Here is a 23,908-nt window from a genome sequence, read left to right on the forward strand (position 1 = left end):
CTCTTGATCTTCTTGCTCCCTTGGCTTCCTTAGCTCCTTGTGCTTCTCTTTGATGGAGGAAGATAAGAAATGGATGGCTAGGATGAGAAATCTAAGGATGGAAAGGTGGGCCACACTTGTTGCTTGGAAGAGTTGGAGAGGCTCATACGTATGGATTTTCTCTTGCTTAAGAGAGTTTGAAAATGAGAGAGAGACTTGTAAAGGGAGAGAGAGGGATGGGTGATAGATGTGTTGATGTGGTGAATGATGGGTGTAAGAGCCCTTTTTTGACTTTTGTGGCAAATGTTGTAAAAAAAGTATGGGCTTTGTAAGAACTTTTTGACTTTTGTGGTTGCTTGGGAATGGGTGGAGGTGATGTGTACTTGACATGATGGGATTGATGGGTTGATTAATTAATGTGACAAGTTGTAGAGATTCTCTCAGGTTTTGCAACACGCGGCGTTTTCCTCGCACTGAACGTTGGCCCACATCTCCCGACCAGGGTATCGCCTCGGCGCGTGAGTCGCGGCATCGGAACCGCGGCGACGGCGCGGTCGCTATGGTAAAGGTCTTGGGCTGAGTTGATTGGGTTCACAACATATGAATTAGGGTCACGCGCAAATACCGGTTAAGGGTCGAAGGTTGCCGGAATTCGACTGGGAAGACCGGGGAAGTCTATGGAACGGCACGGTCTAGGATACGGGGCTTACATCTGTAGTGCCTACCTCTTGGATAATGTCAGGGCCTGTTCACTCATAAGAAAGCCTGCATTTAGTAGATTTTCTCAAAATCACGATATGACATTAATGAGTCTTTCTTTTTAGATATCAAAATTTGTAATTTATTTTCTCATAACTTGAGCTAAACGTAACTTTCAAATGAAAATAAATCAAACTATTGAACTATACTGAGTAGGATATACACTAATTTCAACATCCATGTACAATTAAGATCAACCCAAAATGCATTTCAAAATGAGATGTTGTGTTGGGGTTCCCATCATATTAGGAATTCTTCTTTATAAACCACCATGCATGATTAAAAAGAAAACTTTGAAAAGAAAAATATGAAAAAAAACTTAAAAATATAATCTTCCAAAGTATCTTTTAAAATTGGCCTGATAGGTCGATGGTGTGGCCACTATTTCATAAGTCTGCTAGTTGCTCACATGCGGATGGGTAATATTCATTATACAGTCAACTGGATGAAGGATCTAAATCCATCATGTACGTGTCAGAAATAGAATTCTTGGTATTGGGAAATATAATTGTTAATTATGTGTCTTCCCATCATTTTCAAGTTAGTGCAACCCTTAAGAAGGGTTCTAACAAGGAGTATTTGGTGGTTATAACTATTCTTACTAAACTTGACATGCTGCATGAAAGCAAATAGCATTCCGATGACCCTTAATCTAGTCCACTGATCTGATGGATCTCACATGGGAACAAAATCATGAAATATAGAAGAACTTGAATGTCTAAATAATGAGATTTCTTGGGCAATCTATTAAATAAATAAATAAAAATGTCGAGATGACTCAAATCCAAAGGGGTGTAAATGAAAAAAAAAAAGTAATAATGAACCGATAATCTAACTACTTGTTGAGTGGGAATGAAGTGAACAGTTAGAATCATCTATCTTAATTGCTCGTGGGGTTATTCTCTTGTAAGTTTATTCTCCTAGACAACTTTTTAATACTTTAACAAAGCACCATGATTCATACACATGCAATCTATAATTTTATATGCTATATGTCTTTGGATAATCTAATACAGGCCCAATTTTGATGATCAAGACTGTTCAGCTAATGTGTCAGACCATGTATAATGTGTCACCAAAATATTCATCCATTGGACAATCTTACATGTCCAACTTATGGACTATAAGTAGATAGTTTACTGTCTACTTTATGATAGGAGATTTTGGGAAGATATTTGATGACGATTGATGATAGGTGGCACAAGAGTGCATGGTTTGAATCGTGAAAAAATAGAGTCTACTATATTATTAGTGCTAGAACAAATATAACATGTCATTTTGATCAAGTACATGTTAAAGAGTTGATTTTTGTGTGATTGATGTGCATATAATGAATAGCTATATTAATGTTGATATTTAGAAATGCAGTAGAATGCACAGTTTTACACTAAGGCATCACTGCACACATGTCTGTAACATGAGTAGTTCATTAGTGGGTTATTCTTTGTATTTATAGTGACATAAAAATTAAGTTATGATGTAGACCAACCATTAGTATGAATGACCTTTATGATAATGAGTGCACACAAGGAATAAATCAGTATATATGGACAAGTCTATCAAATCAATGACCAAGTCTATCAAACCATATATTAAATCAATGGCCAAGTCTATCAAACCATAGGCCCACTTATCACTGTGTATTTATATATAACGCATATTATTCCTTTTGTATCATTACATGTATCTTGTGGTCTTTGATCCATCTTATGTGGGTTTATGATTGATATGTTTGAATCTTGTATCCATGTGTCACATGTACAAAATACAGTCTTCCTATTATAATATGAAATATTAGACAATGTATGACACTTGATACGTAGACACTTAGAAATTGTACATATGTGAAAAATATCTCATTTATAAATATTTGAAATTGTTGGGATTATATACTTAGATGCAATACAATGTTCCAAAGTTATAGATCCATACAAATATTATATTGTGTCATGTGGGATGATTGGGCTAGTATATTTTTAAAATATTACCTTTTACAAGCCCAATGGATGAAAGGTCTAAATCTTTCATGTGTATTACTTTTATGAATAAGTACTTGATAACTCACATTATATGAATGCTTGTCTATATAGAGTTTCACTTGCCATGAAGCAAATGGTGACTTGAGTTTCTCAAGAGAACTAGCAGTGAATGTGTCTTAATTCAATGTTAATTCTAACTTACATTTTATTATATAAAAAGTAATATAGAATATTGGGTCTAATAACAAACAGATCATCGGCACATATCACTTAACTATTTAACACACTTATCGCTGTTTTTTTATAAACGTTCATATTATTTCTCTTAAACATAAAGTTGTTGATAAGGTAACGAGTGTATATGCCTAATTTATGAGACAAGTTATATTCACTTTTGGCATCGTTCACCATACTTTATAGACAATATTACCTACTTAGAAGGGCGGAGGGAATGTTATTTCCATCCGATCATATGCCAACCTAGAACACCTGTTAGATCCAGTCAATTTATATGATAGTTCCTACGAAAGATTTTTCTTAACTCTTTGTTAATAGATTTATCAGGTGGGCTATAAATATATTTATCAAGGCTAAATCTGAAATTGTGGGGGTGCACTCGGATGCATAAACCACTTAATACATGGAATCTAAGTTTAGTCAATTGTATTTGATAAAAGGGTTGGCATAAAATTGAAGATTTACACTAAGGAAACTATATGTTGAATGTTATAGATCAATATACACATGTTTTACGTTGGTGTGTAGGTCTTTGAGATAAGGTGTCTGGAATTAAACATATTGCATATTTTAATGATCAATTTGGTAGCCATCAGATGAATGGTCAGAAAAAAATGGTCAACGGTCTAAATTTAACAAATGATTATTCGATCAATGGAATTTTCAAGCTGAACTCTATTCTCATTGGAGGTCAAGTTTGGTGTAAGTCTACTTATAATATTTTACTTTTTATGATTAGCAGACTTTCGTACTTGTGGGGGGCCATGTTTAATGAACAAATTATCTGTCAATATGTTTGATCATGGATTGAAAGCTCCTAACTATTTAAGATCGATATCTTTGACTTTTCTTCTTTATATTCAATTGCCAAATATCCATTGATTGTATTGAATTCTAATCACTAATTGATAAATTGGTCAACCTTTCATGTGTTATGGAATATGTGATAACATGATAATGTTACAATATGATTACATGAAGGTTACACTCTATTTTAGTTGTCATATATCTATGCATGACAGATTACTTCAGCCTCTTTGTATTGTAGATACAATAAGTTTGATTGGATTCACCACCAATTGGTTGAATGGTAGGCTAGTGAAGTTGCTTAAATAGTAAGAGTACATTCAAGGCTAAGAAAGTTAGTTGTATTAAGAGCCGGTAATACGACAACTATCATAATAAAAGTGATGCTTAGTATCTGTTGCTTGATGGAGTCGTAATTATTGACTCTTTGAGTTTAGAAATGAGTTTGGTATGCTTTGGCTTGAGATATGAATAGTCAAAGAGGTTGTAACTGACTGCCAAAGACTTGATTGAGGAGCAAAATGAGGAATCCACCTAAGCAGAGACTTGTTTCTAAGTAGCTAGTTGGTGAGGCAATAGCTTGTCAATACGATGATCCCTAGCTGATCTTAAAGGATGATTAGCCACAATAAGACTAAGACATAGGCAAACTCATATGAGAGGTAACAATGGTGAATTTTTCGTAATAGGAGAAAGCCTGATGGAGCAATGAGGGGTGGAGGTAAAAAGCATATGGGTCATAAATCCTTGGACTGAATGACTATTAAAAGATTAGTCAATGATACATTGAAAGGAAAGGGGTTGAGCGTAATATATGAGCTACCAGTGTTGGCAACTTAACTTATATGGAAAAAAAACCTAACTTATACGAGTGGAGATCCTATTAAATAGGTTCAATGGGTAAACAATAAGACACGAGGTAGACGATTGCACTGATATAAATGAGCCTCATCTATGGTGTACAGTGTGAGCAGCAATGAAGAATGATGAGTTTTTGAACTCTTAATGAATCCATATCCATATATTTGGTGGTATACTCAATTGCTGCGTACACTTGATGGAATTCACCTATATGGGTGTAGAGGTGGAGGCCACTTCCTATAAGAATCTAGGCGAATTCTCTAGAGCACTTATAAAATTCAGGTAATGGTGCATAGCCGAAACACACCGAACCACATAATCACTTGTAGTGGAAAAGTTGTGTGAGTGGCATATACTTGTGATCTACATCAAAAGGAATCAGGTTCAAGATTATGGTGTCAACTGATTCCTATAGACTGTCAAGCTTACTCTAATGTCGATTCAAGTCTATGGTGACACCGGCACTATTGCACAATTCTCCCATCTTAACCCAAAATGTCAAAAATTTTGAAACATATGGAGGATTGTTATATTTTAAATTATTTTAAAATAATTTAGTATTTCAAAATATCTATTGGGACGGGATATGGTTGTGGTCATAGGTGTTATATGGATGTGTCTTTTCACTTAAGTCTGAAAGGTTACATCCTTTCATATTTTGTTTTGAAAAGTTGTCTTTTGAAGCCTATAAGGGTCACACCAATTAGGTTTAAACCCAATAGTCACAACCTTTTTTGAAAGAGTGTCTCTACATCCTTAAGGGTGTCTTCACAAAGTCTATAAATAGACTTTCTCTCATTTATTTTTTTTAAAAAATAATAATAAATAAGAAAAAAGTTTATTTTATGTTAAAAGTATAGTGTAAGTGTTTTCTAGTTTGGGTTAAGACTTAAAAGTGGTTCGAGCCCATGTACAGTGAGTGCACTGCTGAAATCCGGTCATAGTCATTGTATCCTAGAGGTCGATTGCTCTGAAAACCTATTGCACTTAGGACGTTGTCCAAGGGGAGCAAATTCGATTTCAAGCCGAGTGACTCACGTCACGCCTCAACTTCTATAAATTAATAAGTTTTATCTTTTTCTCAATTTAAATTTATTTTATTTAAATAAATTTTCAAACTCCATATCCCAACAAATTCTGAGTTTATAAAAGGGTAATTAAATTCTTTGATACGGCTTACCTTTTATAATATTCTAACTGGATTTGATTCAACTCAATATGGCTCAGTGACTTGACTTGGCAGCGAGTCAACTCAACACTCCAAATCTCTCTTCTTCTCTCCCTCCTTCCTCTTTTTCTTAGCTCACGTCTAGCAGAGATCCCATACTCATCAAAACTCAGTTCAACTTGATGAGTCAACTCGACAGTTCTCTCTCTCTCTCTCTTCTTTTGGCAAGTAGAGCTTTTATAAACTTTCTCAAGTTTTGGAATCATACCCATGCAATGAGTCATGTTGGTCTTACGCTTGGAACGTTCTAGCGAGTATTTCTCCACCACTATCAGTTGGTGCAACACATCTAGGATTTGAATATGATCTTAGTTAGGATCCTAAGGATCTCACATCAATCACATGGGCCATACAATGATTGAATTAGATTTCAAATTGAGAGTTACAACAACTTATATGGTGATGAGTTCTTGACGAGGAAGAAGAGAGTCGTTAATGACATATTTCACCCCGGTTTATTAACCTTTGTTTAGTCTCTTCTACATGTTTAGATGGACCCTAGGAAGCTTGTGGGCCCCATAGATCGAAGATTTGGTGATGTATTTGTGGTGAGTTCAAGGTTTGAAGATTTTGGTTTATTGCTGCTTGCTATTATGAGAGACGAGGATCCCGACATTATTTTTTAGTTTGGGATCATCTTGGAATCCTTCAAGGATTCAAAGATTCATTCGAAAAGAGAGATCAAATGGCCTGGATTGATGTAGCACTTCTTTGTTTATGGAACTTGTGACTATGAGAAATTAGCGAGGAAGCTTCATTTTTTCTACAACGTTTCGAAGCCACGGCCGTTGATGATGATTTTCAAAACCGGACGGTTATGATCTATTAATTGAATGGCTTGAATCAGTTGGAGAAATCCTCTGCTGGTAGTAGATGGGTTCAATGTAGATGTTCGAAATCTCGTTTGATTCTTACACATTAGTTGTTGCTGGGAAACCACTAGTTTTAATTATTCATGCATACGCATACATGTGCTGAGCTTTTTCAGCTCTCACTACAACAAAAGTAGGATTAGCTGACGACGTATCTGGCTAATTAGCGGCGCTAATTAAAATGGGGCGTCGGTTAGCGATTGGGTATAAATACCGTACCAAAAAGCCCTAACCCTCTTTTACTCCCCCTCTCGACTCTCTCCCTCTCACTACCCTCGACGCTCTCTCCAACTCTCTCTCCGTCCCGAGTCTCTCTCTCTCTCTCTCTCTCTCTCTCTCTCTCTCTCTCTCTCTCTCTCTCTCTCTATCTATATCTCTGTAGATCTCGAAAAGTAACTTTCACTTCCTCTTTCATTATTTTATCTTTTTCAGCCCTAATTTCTTCGATCTCTGTTTGTGATGATTTTATGAGAGGATTTCATTCTGTTTTGGGAAATCTAACATGTGTTTTGTTTATTTTCTGACGATTTAGTTTCTTGCTTGGGATTTCTGAAGGTATTTATTGGAGGTTCTTTTCAAATCAGTAGATTTGGGTGTGTTGTTTATATTTTTTGCTTAGGTTTCATATTTTCTACTCTTAGAGGAGGTTTCTATGGATATTTCACATTTCCAGTGGTGGTTTCTATGGAGTATTTAGGTTTCTCCCTTCTTTTTTTATTTTTATTTTTTATTTTAAACTAAGAAACTAGATCAGGCACATAACATGAGTCTTCAAAAAAACTCGAAGAAGGCCTACAAATCCATTCGCATGTTTTCCTCAATGGGCTTAACTCAAGCCTGTAGACCAGGTTGTTGAATTTTTACGCGAAATTTGAAGAGATTGGGTATGCACGTGGGGTGTTTAATGAAATTCCTGAGAGAAATTTGATCACCTAGAGTGCAATGATTAGTGCGACTCAATCATTTCAAAATCTGAGAACTTTGAATTAAAAACTTCATAATGATGAAAATTGTTAAAACCATCACAGCAAAGTGAATGGTTCAAGCTACTTTGCATAACTAAACATGAAAAATTATACTTGAATCTATAACACTTTGAATTTCACAAGTTCTTTTCTCATGTTTAAATCACTACAAGAAAGATGGATGTTGCCGATGGGTTTTTATTTGCATCCAGCATACATCGTCGGTAAAGGTCATTTATTTACTTTTCCTTAAGCGAAGCTCTACTCATATTCTGAACTCGTAACAGTAAGAGCAAACTTTATAGTGCTTCCTAAATAGTTGGACTTCCCGGTGAGTCATTCATCTTTTTCTTCTGTTCTTGCCTTTTTGTTTGATTGAATTTGATATACCTTGTAGCTGCCAAGTGGCTGCCATGTGTGTGTGTGTGTGACCAGTTTTAAGTGCATTGCAAGCAGGTAGGACAAAGACATGCCTATGATAACTGTAAAACAGAAACCTTTCAAAAAAAAAAAACTGTAAAACAGAATGTTTAAAGTTATTTACCCTTCTTTCCTTCTTGTACTGATTGTGGATGTAGGAAGGGGAAAAAAAAGAAGAAGCAAATCTTGTTATTTACGAGTCTACAATCTTTGTTTCAACTGAAACAATGCATTTACGACCTTTTAGGTCCTATTGTAGGACTGAGTTCTTAATAGTGGTATTCAAGCAAGACCTAATCGTATTGGAGTAATATGCTAGTATGTTGCTTGACATAATAGTGGGATCATATGTTATTTTACTGTTCCCAAATGGAGTAACATGGTCATAACATGTTTGATTTTTCATGTTGATTTGCCTAGAAATGAACCTAAGGTAGCATTGGACATTGATGATTCAAGAATCTGGCCATTTTATAGGGTTGCAAATGGATCCATTCTCCAAAAATCAACCCATCCCGGATCAATTTTTAAGTGGGCCTTTGAACTGAGTTGAGATTTCTAGAGTTCTGCTTCCTTTATGGTATTTGGGTAAAATTCTCTTTTCCTATCAATATTTCTCTATGGTTTGGAAGCAGTACAGTCTTAATGTATTTTTTAATTGCTTCAGGTGGATTTGAAATTTTCTCTATATATACATAAAAATAAAATGGGGCAGTGGTCCTATGCCCCTAGATTTTAGATCATACGAAAATTCATATTTATATTTTTTGTGAAATTATTTTGCTGATTCGATGCATCTATTTTTAGAATTGTTAGCAGTCCAAAAAAAACAAGGGTTTTTTTGCATTTTGCTGATTCGATGCATCTGTTTTGATTTTTTATTTTTATTTTTCCCTTAGCTCTCTTATTTTATTCCTGGCAGCTGTATGATTAGATGGAAGGATATGTCACAACTCACAATCAATTGGAGAAAATCAAATTTTAGAATTTTTTGGGGATGATCTTTGTCAATGTTTTACATCACATCACACTCTTCCTTGATTGGATTGGGGAAATCTGGTGCAGATTACACGAGGAGGGTTTTATTGGATTGGGGACAGTGGTTTAAGAATTTTCTTTTTGGTCACTAGTTGAAAGGTTAGAATTTTCCTACTTGGGAGTTTTTCAGGCCATGAGTCGTCCACAGTGGGGCCCATCATCTCTTTGGGTCACCATATTGAGAACCCAAGAAGACTAAATGTACTCTGATCATGCATTGTGTATCTTCAAATTTCTTTCATCACAATGAAACCTAATGTGGGAAAATGGAATGCAATGGTTATATGTCTCCAGAGTATGCAATGGATGCGCTTTTCTCAGTGAAATCAGATGTCTTTATCGTTGGGGTCTTACTGCTGGAGATCATTAATGGCAAGAGGAACAACAACTGTTTCAAGGAGGATCCTTCACAGAATTTGATAAGATATGTAAGTGCAAGTTTTCCTTCTTGATCCATGTATATCATCACTAACATTGCACCCAGCTAAGCCATATTTTTTATGTAATAACAGCCTGCCCTTTTTGTGAACAAAGAGAGATAATTCAGAATTAGCAGAGACAGATGGGCTGGAAGGATATAAGCATTGCCACACCACTGACAAGTTGTTCAATAGAAAATTTGAAAGGTTTGATATTCAAACAAGAAGTGTTGTAGTCCTGGCATATTGCTGTGTAGATTTTCTTTTGTACATTGTTCAAAAAACTTGTGGCTTGAGCTTGGCTGAGTTGAACTATTTAAAAAGCTGTCAAAACATTCCAAGTTGATGATTTACTTGGAGTATTAGTAGTTTCAACCCAATAAGTTTCTGGATTGTTGAAACTGAATTGAAACTTTAAGTTTCTTCTGAGAATTGCTAGCATTTTGTTTAGTATCATCTTTTTGTTGATTCAGTTAACTCCTTTATTGCTTCTAACACAAGCAAAACCCAATTGAAATTGGTGAACTTTTGGCTTGTATTATTGGTTTCTGCTGGTTTGTAATTGCAAGGTCCCCTTCATGGTTACACTTGTAATTTGTTTTCTCTTTCTGTACCAATTTCTTCTGACTGAGGTTTACGAATGTTGCAGAGGCACCCGAACCAATGGAAAGAGATTTCATGTCCCAAATCCTAGTATCATTTTTTCTCTTGACCATTCCATTTCTTTGATACAATGTTCCTACTACAATATATGTTTGTTTATTTATTTTGTTCTTTTTGGTAGCAGAGATACTTGTTGGATTCTTTTGATTACACAACTGCCTCAAAGTATTTGTTGAAGTCCACCTACATCTAGATTTGGAGGTGTAGAGAAAGCATGTGCTGCTCTCCATAAGTAACCAATTTGCCATGCTGGCAGATGTTTGGCATGTATATGAGCTGCCTTGTACATGCATGTGTTGACAAAAGCCTATAGTACCAAAAGGCAATAAAGAAACAAGATAAAGATCTTTTGCTTTTTCTGCTTTTACCTTTTTTCAAATTGTTGTATTGAAACATGAATCTATTACTCATGAAACGATTTGAATATTAAGGTTTCCTTGTATGTAGCTTTTAGTAGATAAATTTTAACCAGTCGATATTTCAATGGTCTTTTCTTGTTTTTATCCTTTTAAATCGTTCACTCTCTTACTCAATTTGTACCACATTTTGATTTTCCAGAGAGGAAATGATGTTCTGCATTCACCAGTGACTATGCATATTTAGTTGTGGAGATTGAAGGTGCTAAATTGTTTATCGATAATTATATTAATTGACAGGTAGAGATTTCTGAACTAAACGAGGAACTGAGCTGACTTCAGAATCAGACAAGATTTGTGGCATTTTCTTTCGTATGTACAAAATTAGGCTTTTATTATTGTTGTTGTTGTTGTTGTGGTTAGCAATATCAGTGTCATTTTGTGTTTTTCAAATGACTGAAGCAAGGCTACTTTTTAATTAGAATTTTTGATATATATACACATAAGTACTAGGCATCAAACTGGTGTCATGAACTTATCGGTGCATATGCCACTGGTCAAGATCATACCATGGGGTGTTCTTCACATACATGAGATTGAGGGAGCAGGAAATTAGAAATCTGATATAGTAATGTGTGGCGCTGAACCAGAAATCTAGAGTTCATGACAGTGTCACAGTCTCGACCACTCTTTATTGTTTGTTGAAAGTTGAGACACATGGTACACGTGTATGACATCGACCTTGAATATGCACTGACCAAAAGACAGCTGGTCCACTGATCATGTGGCCCACATCTGTACGTTCATCATAGGCTACGTGTCAGATTTATCTGACCGTCGATTTTTCTCACACGAAAACGTGGTCAAGTGGATTTCCATGATTCCTTAGCTAGAGCATGCTGATAATAGCCCCACGGGGTTACTTGCCTAGGCCTCACACGTGTCACATTCACACGTATGACACGATAAGAAGCTTCTCTAGAGCGCACACGCGTTTGCAACATGTGTCCCAACATGGATATAGGTGCGAGATGCAATCCATCCATCAGGTTAGTCCAACCTTGTACATGTTTTCCAAAATATAATCTGGTCCACTCAGCATGAGGGCCCCAATATTTGAACAGTTAGATGGGCTGAAAAAACTTTAGCTAAAGATTTCAGAGCCGTACATTTTTATTCAAAATGTGGCCCACCTGACCAGTGGATTAACCTGAATCTTGGACTAGGGTATGAATATACTGATTTTCTTCTGATGGATGGAATGGATATTGTATCCATCACACCATGCTAGCACATGTGTAGCGTGTGCACGATCTTCATTGCACACATTCTGCAGAAATCTAGAGTTCATGACAGGAAATTAGAAATCTGATATAGTAATGGGTTTTCTTCACATACATGGATTTTTTTATTTTTATTTTTCAATTTTAACCATCTGATACTTGTCCACCAATTGGCTAGTTTGGTAATCAATTCAAGGTAATTTTTGGATTATGATGCATCTAAGTTGGTGCTGACAGATTAATTTGAGTTACTTGTAAGCCACATATATCAACCATCACATCTTGCCAAAGTTGTTATGCCTGAAAGCTACATCTGCAGAAATACTTTACAGGTAAATATATCCCTTGAATTTGTGGATTATGTGATTATGACAATATATCTCATAATTTACAAGATAAGCCTATATTTTCCTCATAAAATGAGCTTATGGTCTAATTTGACAAATTGTCTTTTACTATTTTTTCTGTGTAATTTTGTGTTCATGCTACTTCTATCGGCTACATGAATACAGAACGGATCCTTATCCATTTGTCTTAACAATAGTGAGATTGAGGAAAGTGAACTCTCTGATGCAAGCTCAACAAATTTGAAAGAAGATGGATCTTCACTGTCCCTAACTCTGATCAGAAAGCAGATAGATATGTTATACCAACTCATAAATTCACCAGTTAAATGGTTAGTCTTGTAAAATATATGGAATGGTTTTTTGAAGATCTGTTTTCCCTTCCACTTCTTTATTTCTTTCATCGGTATGGCATTTTGGAGTTAATCTATGTGCATATGGAAAATCAGGGATGGTATTCAAATAAACTTTCATATCTAAAAGAAAAAGTGCCTTCCGCGATAGGAATTCCAACATCAGTTGCCCTGCCCTCTGGAGTTTTTGAGAAGGTTTTGTTAGATGATTCAAACCAGGTTTGTCTCATCTCATCTCATGTCACTTAAGTGTATCCAACATCAATAGAATGCTAATTCTAACATATCGACCTTTGAAGCCTTTCCAAAATTATCAGAAATGACATAGGTGATTATCAAGCAAATGCTAAATGTGTATGCCTAGATGAGGGCTTCACTTGGTGAGGCATGCATTTTGTTCTGATGTTTTGATTTTTGAAGCTTTTTTTCTTTTTATTGTTTGAATTGTGTAAAAGGGAGCTGATTGAGGTGGTATGTTTTTGTTGTATTTTTTTTAATGAGATTTTATGGATTTTGTTTTTTTTTTTATTATTATTGTTTCTTTGAGTGTGGCGTTTCAGGTGAAGAAAAGGATAGATTTGGTTTATGGGGGAGGGAGTGTGGGATTGATGGGTTTGATCTCCCAAGCTGTTTATGATGGAGGCTGCCATGTTCTTGGGTAAAGAAATCAGGCCCTCAAAAACAGAATTTATTTATTAATTTTTTTTTTTTTAAAGTTCTGTTCATGAAAGCTTTTGGTATACCAGCTATGGATTTCTGGGATTAGTGTCTTTTTAGTATCTTTCTTTTAATGTGACTGGCAAGGTACCGTGGATATAGGTCATGACAGCATTATTTAGTTATTTATATATTTTTATAAATTGACAATTTCATTAAACCTCAAAAAGTGTCATACAGAAAATTTTCGCACAATGGAATGCTCTGTTAAGCCCCATCTTTTATTTATTTGTTTGTTTTTTTTTCTTTTTAGTTTTTTGAGAGATGGTTAAACCTGTAATTGTGCTATGTGATATTTTCCTTCTCTTCATAAAGTGAGCACCATGGTTTAGTACAACTCTAACATGATATGCAAAATGGTTGTTTTGAACTACAGTTCTCTGTCAGAGTTTGGTTTCCTTGGATTCGAGTTGGGTTATTCAATGGAAAATCCAAATCATTGGTTGTGTGGGAAGCAGTTGATGCATGTCTTGTTGTCATCTGATAGGGAAGAAGACAATTGAACTTGAAATATGCATTGGACAGAATGGTAACACTGCAAATATAAAAGATACCAAGCGTAGTATGTCATCAGGTTTAGAGATGAAGCTTGATGAGCTGCGGAAAGAGCTCTTTTCAAGTCATGAAGGAATATTGCCACATACCATTCTTTCCACCCAACAGATCAGCATGTTAAGCGCCGAAAAACCAACTTCCATGGAGCAGCTAAGGACTAGCCTGGTTCTGACTATCATAGGAGTAGTTTTCAAAGGGCTAATGGTGGGTGATCCACTCTTCTCGTTGCATACAAGTGGGGCAATCCAGAGTTCAAATCACTTCAGCCTTTTGACGCCACTCGTGCTAGGAGTAGACCATATAGAGGATTTGTTTTTATTTATATTCAAGACCATTTATTGTAATAAATTTTGTTTAATATTCGGTTTTATTTGTTCTGCATCATTTTTATGTTTCAAATATTTAAAAAATACAGGTTTTGATGAATTATATATAATAAAAAATTATTGGCATGCTGAAGCTTGGGGAATCCATACAAAGGCTTTTACCGGCGCTTGTGTAGAAATCTTACAGTGCTTTTTCATGAGAAAAAGTGTCCACAAACCACTTTTACCAGCGCTCTGAGTGATTTTTCACAGCGCTTATTTGCGTCGGGGAAAAACGATAATTGCGGCACTCAGAAAAGCGCTGGGAAAAGTTAACTAGCGCCACTATTACCTTTAGCGACATACCCATTTATCGACGCTTGATTAGCACCGCTAATAGAATTACCGACGCTTTTAGGGAATTTTAGGTAAAATTCCCATTTGTTGTAGTGTCTGCATCGTGCATGTGGATAGTCAAGGATAGGATTGACAGTTGATCAAGGCCTAGGATGTTCAGTGCCCAGTTAACAAACAATTTAGATTGATTGAAGATAGTTTCAATCCGTTGCTATTGGTTGTGCGGTTATTAGTGATTGGATTCAAAATCAATGGTCAAATCTTGTTAAGAATACAAATCGAGAGATCGTTAAGGTTCCTTGGGGTATTATGATATGGATGTACTGTTAGACTCCTCGATCGATTGTTGAATCATGCAATTCATAAATCAAAGGTGTAAAATGTAAGGTATACATAGGATCATTAGATCTTTTTTTTTCCCCTTGTTTTTGTTTTAGAAATTTTAGGATGCATGGGTTTCTTCCTAACAAATTTGGGATCTCTATAAATATGTCTAGATGTGTCCTGATATGAAAGTAAATAGGAATATTCGTCAGGGATCATCTATGTATTGTAACGATACTCTGTCTCATTTTTAGATGGATCATCGAGTCAATATGATGAAAATATCGATGGATGATTGATCTTATGAGTTAGACTCCAGTATTGATAACGTACAGTTTAACTGGGTCAAATAAACATTGTTTAAAGTTTTATTATGATCAGACTTTCATAAATATGTTTTCAGAAGAGTAGCGCTGATTAGGATCATGTACACCATGAGAAACTTAATAAGATCAATGGCATATATGTAACCATTGAAATTAAACTTTAATGGTGTAAAAAAAATAATAATAATAATCTTAGTATATCAAGATAAAGAGGGGTTCAGAGTTGTGAATAATTAGGCATCCTAAATGTGGATAATTAGGTGTAAATATCCTAAATGAATCTTTTGTCTATTTGATGATGATATAATGGTCCTTATTGAAGTTGGACAGTTGGATAACTTTATCTACCTATAAGGAGTATTCTCAATGGTTAGATTAATGATTGAACAAGCTTGTAATGCCATATGTGAAATTGTGCGTGGTGGGCATATGGGATATGTGTGCGGAAGCTTTGTGAAGCTAAGAAATGAATTACTATGTGATAATGTTTAAATATTGCATATTGATCCTTTTAATTGTATTAGTTTCCATGCATTCAAATTGTTTAATTGATTAACTAACATATCACTACCAAAAAATCGAGCAAAGGGCACGGACTTTGAAAGTTTTTGTCTACAGATTAAATCTGTAGCAATTTAGCTACAGATTTATCCTTAGCTAAAGTCTAATTGATCTGTAGCTAAAACGTACCTCTTGACAATAACCTTGATGGTGCTTAAGGGGCTCCATAGGGCCCATTAGAATATATGTGTTTGATCTAAAACGCCCATAAATTCTGATATATAATTTCAGTAGATGAACCCAAAAATTATGTAGATTAAAGGTCAAAGTGGACCACACCATAAGAAATAATAAAATTAAATTTCTATTGTTAATATGTTGTGTGGTATTCTTACAGCTTTGATCTGACTCATTTTTTGCATCAACACTTAAAATAATGTTTTAAAATTAATAGATGGAGTGGATAAATAAAATACATCACGGTGGGCCCCACAGTCATAAAACCCAAAGTCCAAATGGGTCGTCCGTCAACGCCCCTCCCAAAATGAAACGCGCCCCTCCCAAATCTTTCGCCCTTTTCTCCCCCGCGCAGCAGGCCTCCCAAAACCCATCTCTCAGTCTCTCTCTCCATCTCTCTCGCACTCAGTCTCTCTCTTTCCCTTGCCCTCTCTCGATCTCCTGCTCTCCCTCACCCTCTCCCTATCTCTTGGCTGCATTCCCCTCTCTCCGTTTCCCAACCCCTCTCTCTCTCTCTCGCTAGGGTTTTCAAAACCCCCTTTCGCTACAAGAAGGAGAAGAAGAAGGAGAAGGAGAAGAAGAATGAGAAGGAGAAATCTGTTTCTGAAATCTGAAATCCCCTTTCACTGCAAACGGTTAGTCTCTCTCTCTCTCTCTCTCTCTCTCTCTCTCTCTCTCTCTCTCTCTCTCTCTCTCTCTCTCTCTCTCTCTGTTTCTGAAATCTGTTGCGTTGAGAAGAAGAAATCTCTATCCATCATATCCTTTCGACGACTCCACATGTTTTCACAACAGGTATACCAGTGGTTGTTGAGTTGAGTTCCGCCCTTTCTTCTAAAAATCACCCGTGGTTTCTTTGCCAAACATTTAAATTGATAAAACATGTTGGTGTGGATGTTGCAGTTCTGGGTTGGCAGAATACTCGTGAAAGTGCAGATGACATATCGGCAACATTGGCAGCCATTACCACTGAGTTGGATGTTGGGGTCCTGTATCGTGGCCTAGACCAGGGAAACAAACATTGCCTAGTTTCAGTGGTATGTTCAGATGAAACTTATAATTTACTTCCTTTCAGGTATTGATCTTGTATTTTGCATTTTTTTGCTGCAATTAACAAAGATTTTTGTTTTTGTTTTTTGTTAATTTGTATTTGGGTAATAATTATCGGCCCCATGCTAAGTTGAACTGAAATGTGTTTCTCTTCGTCAATCCTGTTCTCAGCAATCTTGTGCAGAACACCCACCTTAGGATGGCTAGCATCACCTCTTTTTCTCCTTAGGTGAATGCTAATTATGCTAAACACTAGTGCCCTACATGTAACAGTGTGGCATGTCTGAGAGATGTTGCACATTCATCAGGGTTGACTCCTGCTTGAGTGTAATTCTAGCCTAAAAGCAGGTTGGTGATGAATTGATCCACTCATCAAGTGTGCCTGATGTCAGTGAATGTGGACTTAGACGTCTATTTCTTACCCATCTGGCCTACTGAATGAGAGTGACTGGACTCATTTTTGGGCCAAGGATCCTGCCTAATGAGCAGAGTAATTCTTAACATGCACTGCATTATCACATTTTAGAATTCTTGTGTTTGATGTTTGAATTTGTGCTTCCATGACTATTATAATTCATCATCTTCACCATCGTCATCATCAGATCTTATCAATCCTTCAATCCCTATGACTATTATAATTTGTCATAATGCTTCTGTGACTATTATGTTGCGTAATCCTTCAATCCCTATGAATGGTAACTGATCATGTTGCCTTCAATCCTTCAATCCCTATGCATTCTTTCAATCCTTTAATCTACATTCCCCTCTCTCTGTTTCTAAAATCTAAAAGTTTGGACTCATATTTGACAGTTACATCTTGGTTGGTTCTGAAAATGCTTTATGGGCTCGACCATAATGTATGTGCATGCAGGCCATTCATTTTTCCAGCTCATTTTAGGGCATGAGCTCAAAAGTCAGGAAGAGCTAAATCTCAGGTGGACCACACCATAAGAAACTGTGGTGATTGAACGGCCACCATTAAATACTTCCTAAGGTCCAATGCAATGTTTATTTGCTATCCAACATGTTGATTTATGTTAGACTGATCTGGATGAAGGGAAAACATAAATATCATCTTAATCCAAAATTTTATTGCCCTAATAAGTTCTTAACGGTGGGTGTTCAATTACCATCTTTCCTTTGGTGTGGTCTACTTGAGATTTGAATTTACCTCATTTTTTGCCAATTAGCTAGAAAAATGGATCGATAGTATGAATAAAACACACATCGTGGTGGGGCCATAGAGCACAGACCAATATCGGTAATGGTAGGCTCACTACAAAATCTAGATGGTTGATGCGAATGCTAACAGGTTCAAATCTAACCATGTGTCACATGGAAAGGTTCCCCTGCATTTATCCAGTTAAATCTAAGTTAATTACATCACATGCATAATTTACAAGTGCATGCTTGAGTTGAATGTACGGTACTAGTAAAAGGGGATTGATTTTGGTGCCCACAGTAACATTTGTGTAACACCCAAATAAAAAATCCACTGAAGCCCATGAAGATGGAACGTGTTGATCCAAAACTCATATGGGCCACTTCATATGCAACAATGTGAAAGTATGTTCCAACCTTTAAATTCTAGTGGTTCGGCCATGTTTTAATAGGCGTTATTTATGGATATTCCTTTATATCAGTTAGGAATATTTTACTGATGGGTTGGATGTCATATACACACTATAGTGGGTCACTGTTAAGAACCTAGCCAATACACCAAAAGCCTTTGGAATGATGAAATGCATAAGCTAGGCTATTAAATCAAGGACCCTTTCTCCATAACAAAATCAGGTGGAATGTTCGTAGCTGTCAGCAAGATTTCTTTGTAACAACATTGAGTGAGAGCACACCACTTACGACTTTGTTGCTATAAAAAACTCACATATAAACTTCATTAATTCATTAAAGGAGGTATTCGAATCTATATATTCTTTTCCATGAACTTATTTTTTTACCAAGTCTTGTTTCATCGTAATTGTTTGATGCTCTTCAAATAAAAAAAAAAGTCTGTGTTATAGAAATCAAGTGATATTCTATCTGTCTATTTTATATTCCTTAAAGTTAGATTTTTGAACATTATTATAGAAATCAAGTGATGTTCTATCTGCCTATTTTTGTAAAATAAGATTTTTTTTTCTTTCTTTCTTTCTTTCTTGAATTTATTAAGAGAGTGCCGAACAAGGGCCTGTTTGCCTATTTGGACGTATAAGGGCTTGTTTGGATGTATAGGGGCTGAAAAGAGCACCGAGAGGGTGAAAAGAGTAGGGGCCCTTTTTTCTTCTTAATATTGAATGAATTTTGTACTCTATATTTGAACTTATTTAAAGTCTTGGGCTCCATTTGGTCATCACACTAGTATTTATGAATACTTTTTTTTTCCTTCAAACCAAATGGAGCCTAAGCCCTTTTTTAACTCCGCCAATGCAACTCCTTGCATTTCTGGTCCCAAGCCTGGGTAAAGGAGGAGGGAGAAGGGCTTTAGAAGGAGATCGTTAATTATGGAGGAGATCCTGAAAGTGCAGTAAGTATTTTTGTTTTATGGTTTTACTTGTACATTCCTGTATTGATTGCTCATGTATGACGGTTATGCGCATTCTTTCATGTGGATGTTGCATGTGGGAGGATTGGAGCTGCATATTTCAGATTCAAGCATATGTTGTTTTTTTTAATCAGAACCATGATTCCAACATTTTTTTTTCAAAAAGGCATATTTCATTCCAAAAAACTATATGCTATACACGGATCTGCACACAAGAAAACAACCACGACCAAAAAACGACCAGCCCTCGAAACAAAAAAGACAAGGGGGTCATAGGAGATCGGTCCCAGCTTATCACCAAACAGCCTGAAGCATCTAAAAGGGCAAAAACAGATTCAAGCATATGTTGTTGCCATACATTCAGATCAATTCTTCTATGTTTGGGTGCATGGCGATTGGATCTGAAAATTTGATATTTTCATTCATTTATTTCATGGCTTTCAATAAGATCTTCTTTAATTGTTAATTTATTTAATTTTAATGGAAGAAGAAACTTTCCTTTTAACATTGAGGTCTTGGGTTTGAGCCCAACTTCAGTTTACCCTCTCAAAAAAAGAAAAAAAGAATTACTATGAAATGTCGAGTCAAAATTATTTACATCTGGGTAGATCTCTTTAATTGATCCAAACCAATGATGCTATGGCTCCATTGTGGGTGATCTATGCACCAAAACCTCCCAAGTAGGGAAATCCTAAACCTACAATTGGTATTTTTGGCTAGAAAAATATACAGCTAGTAAAGAAAATATAGCAAAGATCCACATTCAGGATACATGGATCTTCCAACATGGTGGGTTTTTAGTGCATGTGTAACCCATGGTTGAGACCATCATGTCAGTGGTTTGGATTGTTGAACCATCAGTCTCACTTGTATTGATAGGGGTAAGATCACTTCATATAAATGCTCCATGCGGGATCTTAATACAAAACATTCACATTACAACTATAGAAAACACTAAACCATCCATGTAGTTGCATCTTTAATATCAATTACCATGGGACACCATATATTGATTTTTCTGTATTTCTTGTCAAAGCTAGTTTTGAAACAATCATTGTAATTCATAAGGAGGTGGCATCGGAGGACAATCTGAAACAACACATGGAAGCTCTGGAGAAGGTGAGTCTTTCTTGCATGGTTATCTGATTTTCCTGTTATTGGTGCATATATATATATATATATATATATATATATATATATATATCTATATATATATATATATATAGTATATATATATATATATATATATATATATATATATTTATATATATATATATATATATATATATATATATATATATATATATATATATATATATATATTTCAATTTCCACTCTATATTTGAGGATATATTGTTGGTAAAACTATTTTTTTGTTTATGTTTCTCTATTTCTTTGAATCCCATGCAATTGTATTGCCTAGATTACGAGTCTATTTGCAATTTCTTGATTTGCAGTTGACTGGATGCACTCCTCCATAATTGCAGGTGGAATAGTAACAGCTTTCAGTGTTGTTCCTATCCCACTTGCTATATGGAGTAGAAAAATGGGGAAATAGGATCCTGCCTGATGCAGTTCTTGCTTCACACTCTCACCCCAATTGCAAGGCAGATTGGTTCTTCATTCTGAGTATCTTGGACTCAGGGAACCAAATTGCAATATATTACTTTCAAGTTGGACTTGTGTGAAACTTAACTGCAACTTGATGGATACTCATGCATCATGAGTCATGACTTTAGGAAACATCTTAAAACTTTTTATATTTTATCTCTTGATTAAACTAAACTTGTCAATATTCTCTTTTGTAATGATCTCCTATTAACTAGTCTGTAAATAACTTCCGTGAGAACTCATCCCGCGTATTGTGTGCATGACATCCTGCCCATTCATCAGATGTGTTACCTCATGAAACCTCTAGGCCCAAAAATCAGCCTGATTCAAAATTTAGGTGAGCCACAGCAAAGGGAACCAAAGCGAGAGGCAACCTGCCCTTGATTTTCACTGGGGCCCAAATAAGTTGCAAAACAGCCTAATTTTTTGCATGACCCTTCATCCAAGCAAGATGAAAGGTACATATGGGATTGGTTCTTGAAGGGTTCTCACATGTTCTCATGAAAACTAGTTTGGAGGAGAAATTTTTCCTCCAAACATAGTGTAAAATATGAACTATCATCTTTCTACGTCTTCCCCCACCTTAACTTCTACTGAACTAAGTGCTATTTGTTGATGGAAATTTGATTTTCATACTTGGAATCGTGAAACTTAGAATACTTTGAACTAATTCAGGTCTCTTCCTTATACCTACAAGGCCACATTCTTCTGGGTTCCTATAGGTAGCAGCCAATCATGGTTTACTTCCAATCCTGGACAGATTCTGTTATGACTGCTTTTAGCATTTTCATTTTCTAATTTTCCTATGGTTGAATAATGCAACTAAGCAATTTCTACATTATGGAAGCTGAAGTTTTAATCAAGTTGTCAAACTTGCTAGAATACTTGATTTCTCAGAGGAATGCCAAGAAGACAGGAAGATGTATTCATTTTAGAAGATCGTAATGTGTTTCATTGAGTTGCTTGAAACAAATTGTAAAAACCCATTTTGTGGAATAGTGAAAAGGAAAAAAAGAAAATTGGCTGGTAATTATGACTGATTTGCTTGATGCAATTAGGTGGTTTAACAATGGATCCTATGCTTGGAGATTAGCCAGTCTGTTTGTCGAGAGGTTTGATATTCGTGCTGGAGTTTGGGTTAGAATGTTGTCGGATATACAATTAAAGGCTATCATTGGGTTAGAATGTTGTCGGATAGACAACACTAAACAGCAATTCAATGCCTTGTAGCCATGTCAGGGCTGCCCCATGTGACGATTTATCCCATGAGACCGCAGGTTGGTTTCCCTTTACATTTGTAAACTCAACGACATGAATTCCCCTATGTGCATTTTGTTGGACAGTTTATGATAGTCGATGCCTTTTCATGTCAGCTGATTGCAAAAGCTTCTTATGTAATACATATTTGAAAAACTTTTTTGCAGGTACTACGGGCTATATCAAAGGCTCTCGAAAATCCAAAGAGGCCCGTTTTCTAGGAAGCTACTAGATGCCGTCAAGCATGGTTTGATTTTATTTATAAGCACATCAATCATCTAATATTTCTCTCTTCAAGTCAGTGGGTATGACACTTTATGATCTTTCACAACAGGGCATCAACTGCATCAAGAAGCCTTCATTTTTTAGGGGCACAACGTCGTTACTTGTTCGTTTAAGAAAAAAAAAGGTCAGTTCTGCCGGAAGAAATATAGAAGACTAACCCATACGTGCCTTTGTTAAACTACAAATGAGCGGGTAAGCTTTTGTATTCTCAGAAGACATCCATCATATATGGGATATCCCAATATTGGAGATGATCAATATTATCTTACCAATGGCAGCTATGTGAAAACACTGACAAGTAAAACACCAAAAGGAATGTGAATTTGAGAGCCTAAAATGCCCTATTTCCCCTCTAGAATTTGTCGGACTTTTTATGGGCTTGTTGAGCATGACAGAAACAAATCATGTTCTTTTTATTTTTTATTTTTTATTTTATTTTTAATTGTGGGTAGTTGCAAAAGAAACTACAATTTCAAATGGGTAGTTGCCTATTCATGAAGCAAAGGCCTTTACAAGTTAGATGCAACTCTCAGAATGTTGGTATGTTTGGTATCTTCTTCTATTTCAGCCTTTTTTTGTAGAGTTACAGATAATACAAGTATTTTCACCTTCGATTGCAGAAAAGAAGCTGTAAATCTATGGATAATGGAATGGGTGTTTGGATGAGATGATTGGCATTTTGTTTCTAGATCTCTTAAAGATTCAAAAAGGCTGCAAATTTTAACGTTTTCACTAGAGCTGTTGGAGGTACTCATTTTCTTACATGCATATCTGACTTTCCTCCTATTTTCTTGTGGTTACGATGAAAATCTTGTTGAAACTTCATTTGAAATTTGGTATATGGAATTACAATTTGCTATTTTAGCTTACCCCAAGAATTAAAACATAACAGTAGAAGTGATGTGAAAGAGTAAGGAAGCTAAGTTGCCAATTGAATTCATATAGGAGAGTCATGACTCGACTCAGAGCGAACGAGTTGATCCTAGTTGGATCTTCTAACAATGTTCCGGGCATTCCTCGTCAAAGCTTTTCTAAGCTGACATGCATGTGCAAGTCAGCTAATGCATGCACCAGCTTGGCACACAGGTAAAATATCCAAGCCCCACTCATCATGTGGATCTCACTGCATAGATACTACTGGTGAAAGATAAAGGCGGTCTGCTCAATAGTTGTGCCATGATATTAGAAATAAGTGGATGTGTTAGAAAACTTTAGATAGGTCTTTCATAGCTATAGATTCGTTCAGTTGATTGTGGCCTGACTAGAGGACTGACCTGATTC

The 23,908-nt window shown here is 35.9% G+C and overlaps 2 protein-coding genes and 1 long non-coding RNA gene across 17 annotated transcripts; all 3 read left to right on the forward strand.

The window, feature by feature from the left end:
• The first annotated feature begins 8,211 nt into the window (after positions 1-8,211).
• On the forward strand, positions 8,212-11,249 carry LOC131240485 (receptor-like serine/threonine-protein kinase SD1-7). 13 transcript variants are annotated; one of them, XR_009168771.1, is made up of 5 exons: positions 8,212-8,695; positions 9,030-9,573; positions 9,658-9,771; positions 10,214-10,257; positions 10,352-10,709. XR_009168771.1 is itself a non-coding variant. In XM_058238745.1 (5 exons), the coding sequence occupies exons 2-5, from the start codon at positions 9,412-9,414 to the stop codon at positions 10,794-10,796; spliced, it is 309 nt and encodes a 102-aa protein (XP_058094728.1). In that variant the 5' UTR covers positions 8,212-8,695; positions 9,030-9,411; the 3' UTR covers positions 10,797-11,249. The 13 variants fall into 13 exon arrangements, 5 of the variants coding, with proteins under 5 accessions (XP_058094728.1, XP_058094726.1, XP_058094727.1 ...); XM_058238745.1 differs by lacking the exon at positions 10,352-10,709 and adding an exon at positions 10,786-11,249 and having other exon boundaries at positions 9,680-9,771; XM_058238743.1 differs by having other exon boundaries at positions 9,680-9,771; positions 10,349-10,765.
• A 739-nt stretch (positions 11,250-11,988) lies between these two features.
• On the forward strand, positions 11,989-14,201 carry LOC131240487 (alpha-glucan water dikinase, chloroplastic-like). Of its 3 annotated transcripts, XR_009168774.1 has the most exons (5): positions 11,989-12,198; positions 12,411-12,782; positions 12,881-12,943; positions 13,124-13,221; positions 13,657-14,201. XR_009168774.1 is itself a non-coding variant. In XM_058238747.1 (3 exons), the coding sequence occupies exons 1-3, from the start codon at positions 12,540-12,542 to the stop codon at positions 13,781-13,783; spliced, it is 468 nt and encodes a 155-aa protein (XP_058094730.1). In that variant the 3' UTR covers positions 13,784-14,196. The 3 variants fall into 3 exon arrangements, 2 of the variants coding, with proteins under 2 accessions (XP_058094730.1, XP_058094731.1); XM_058238747.1 differs by lacking the exons at positions 11,989-12,198; positions 12,881-12,943 and having other exon boundaries at positions 12,540-12,782; positions 13,657-14,196; XM_058238748.1 differs by lacking the exons at positions 11,989-12,198; positions 12,881-12,943 and having other exon boundaries at positions 12,540-12,782; positions 13,768-14,195.
• Positions 14,202-19,810: 5,609 nt separating this feature from the next.
• LOC131240488 (uncharacterized) lies at positions 19,811-23,908 on the forward strand. Its single transcript, XR_009168775.1, has 7 exons — positions 19,811-20,593; positions 22,144-22,362; positions 22,510-22,589; positions 22,677-22,819; positions 23,112-23,167; positions 23,248-23,374; positions 23,573-23,908. It is a non-coding gene; the product is annotated as an uncharacterized LOC131240488 (long non-coding RNA).

Source organism: Magnolia sinica, chromosome 3 (assembly GCF_029962835.1).
Source record: "Magnolia sinica isolate HGM2019 chromosome 3, MsV1, whole genome shotgun sequence".
Classification (NCBI taxonomy): Eukaryota; Viridiplantae; Streptophyta; class Magnoliopsida; order Magnoliales; family Magnoliaceae; genus Magnolia; species Magnolia sinica.

Coding starts and splice junctions, on each gene's coding strand:
- LOC131240485 (XM_058238742.1), top strand. CDS start 9,412: ATGGAATGCAATGGTTATATGTCTCCAGAGTATGCAATGGATGCGCTT. Junction 9,574..9,679: donor CACAGAATTTGATAAGATAT/GTAAGTGCAAGT, acceptor TTGTGAACAAAG/AGAGATAATTCAGAATTAGC.
- LOC131240487 (XM_058238747.1), top strand. CDS start 12,540: ATGGTTAGTCTTGTAAAATATATGGAATGGTTTTTTGAAGATCTGTTT. Junction 12,783..13,123: donor TGTTAGATGATTCAAACCAG/GTTTGTCTCATC, acceptor GTGGCGTTTCAG/GTGAAGAAAAGGATAGATTT. Junction 13,222..13,656: donor GGAGGCTGCCATGTTCTTGG/GTAAAGAAATCA, acceptor TTTGAACTACAG/TTCTCTGTCAGAGTTTGGTT.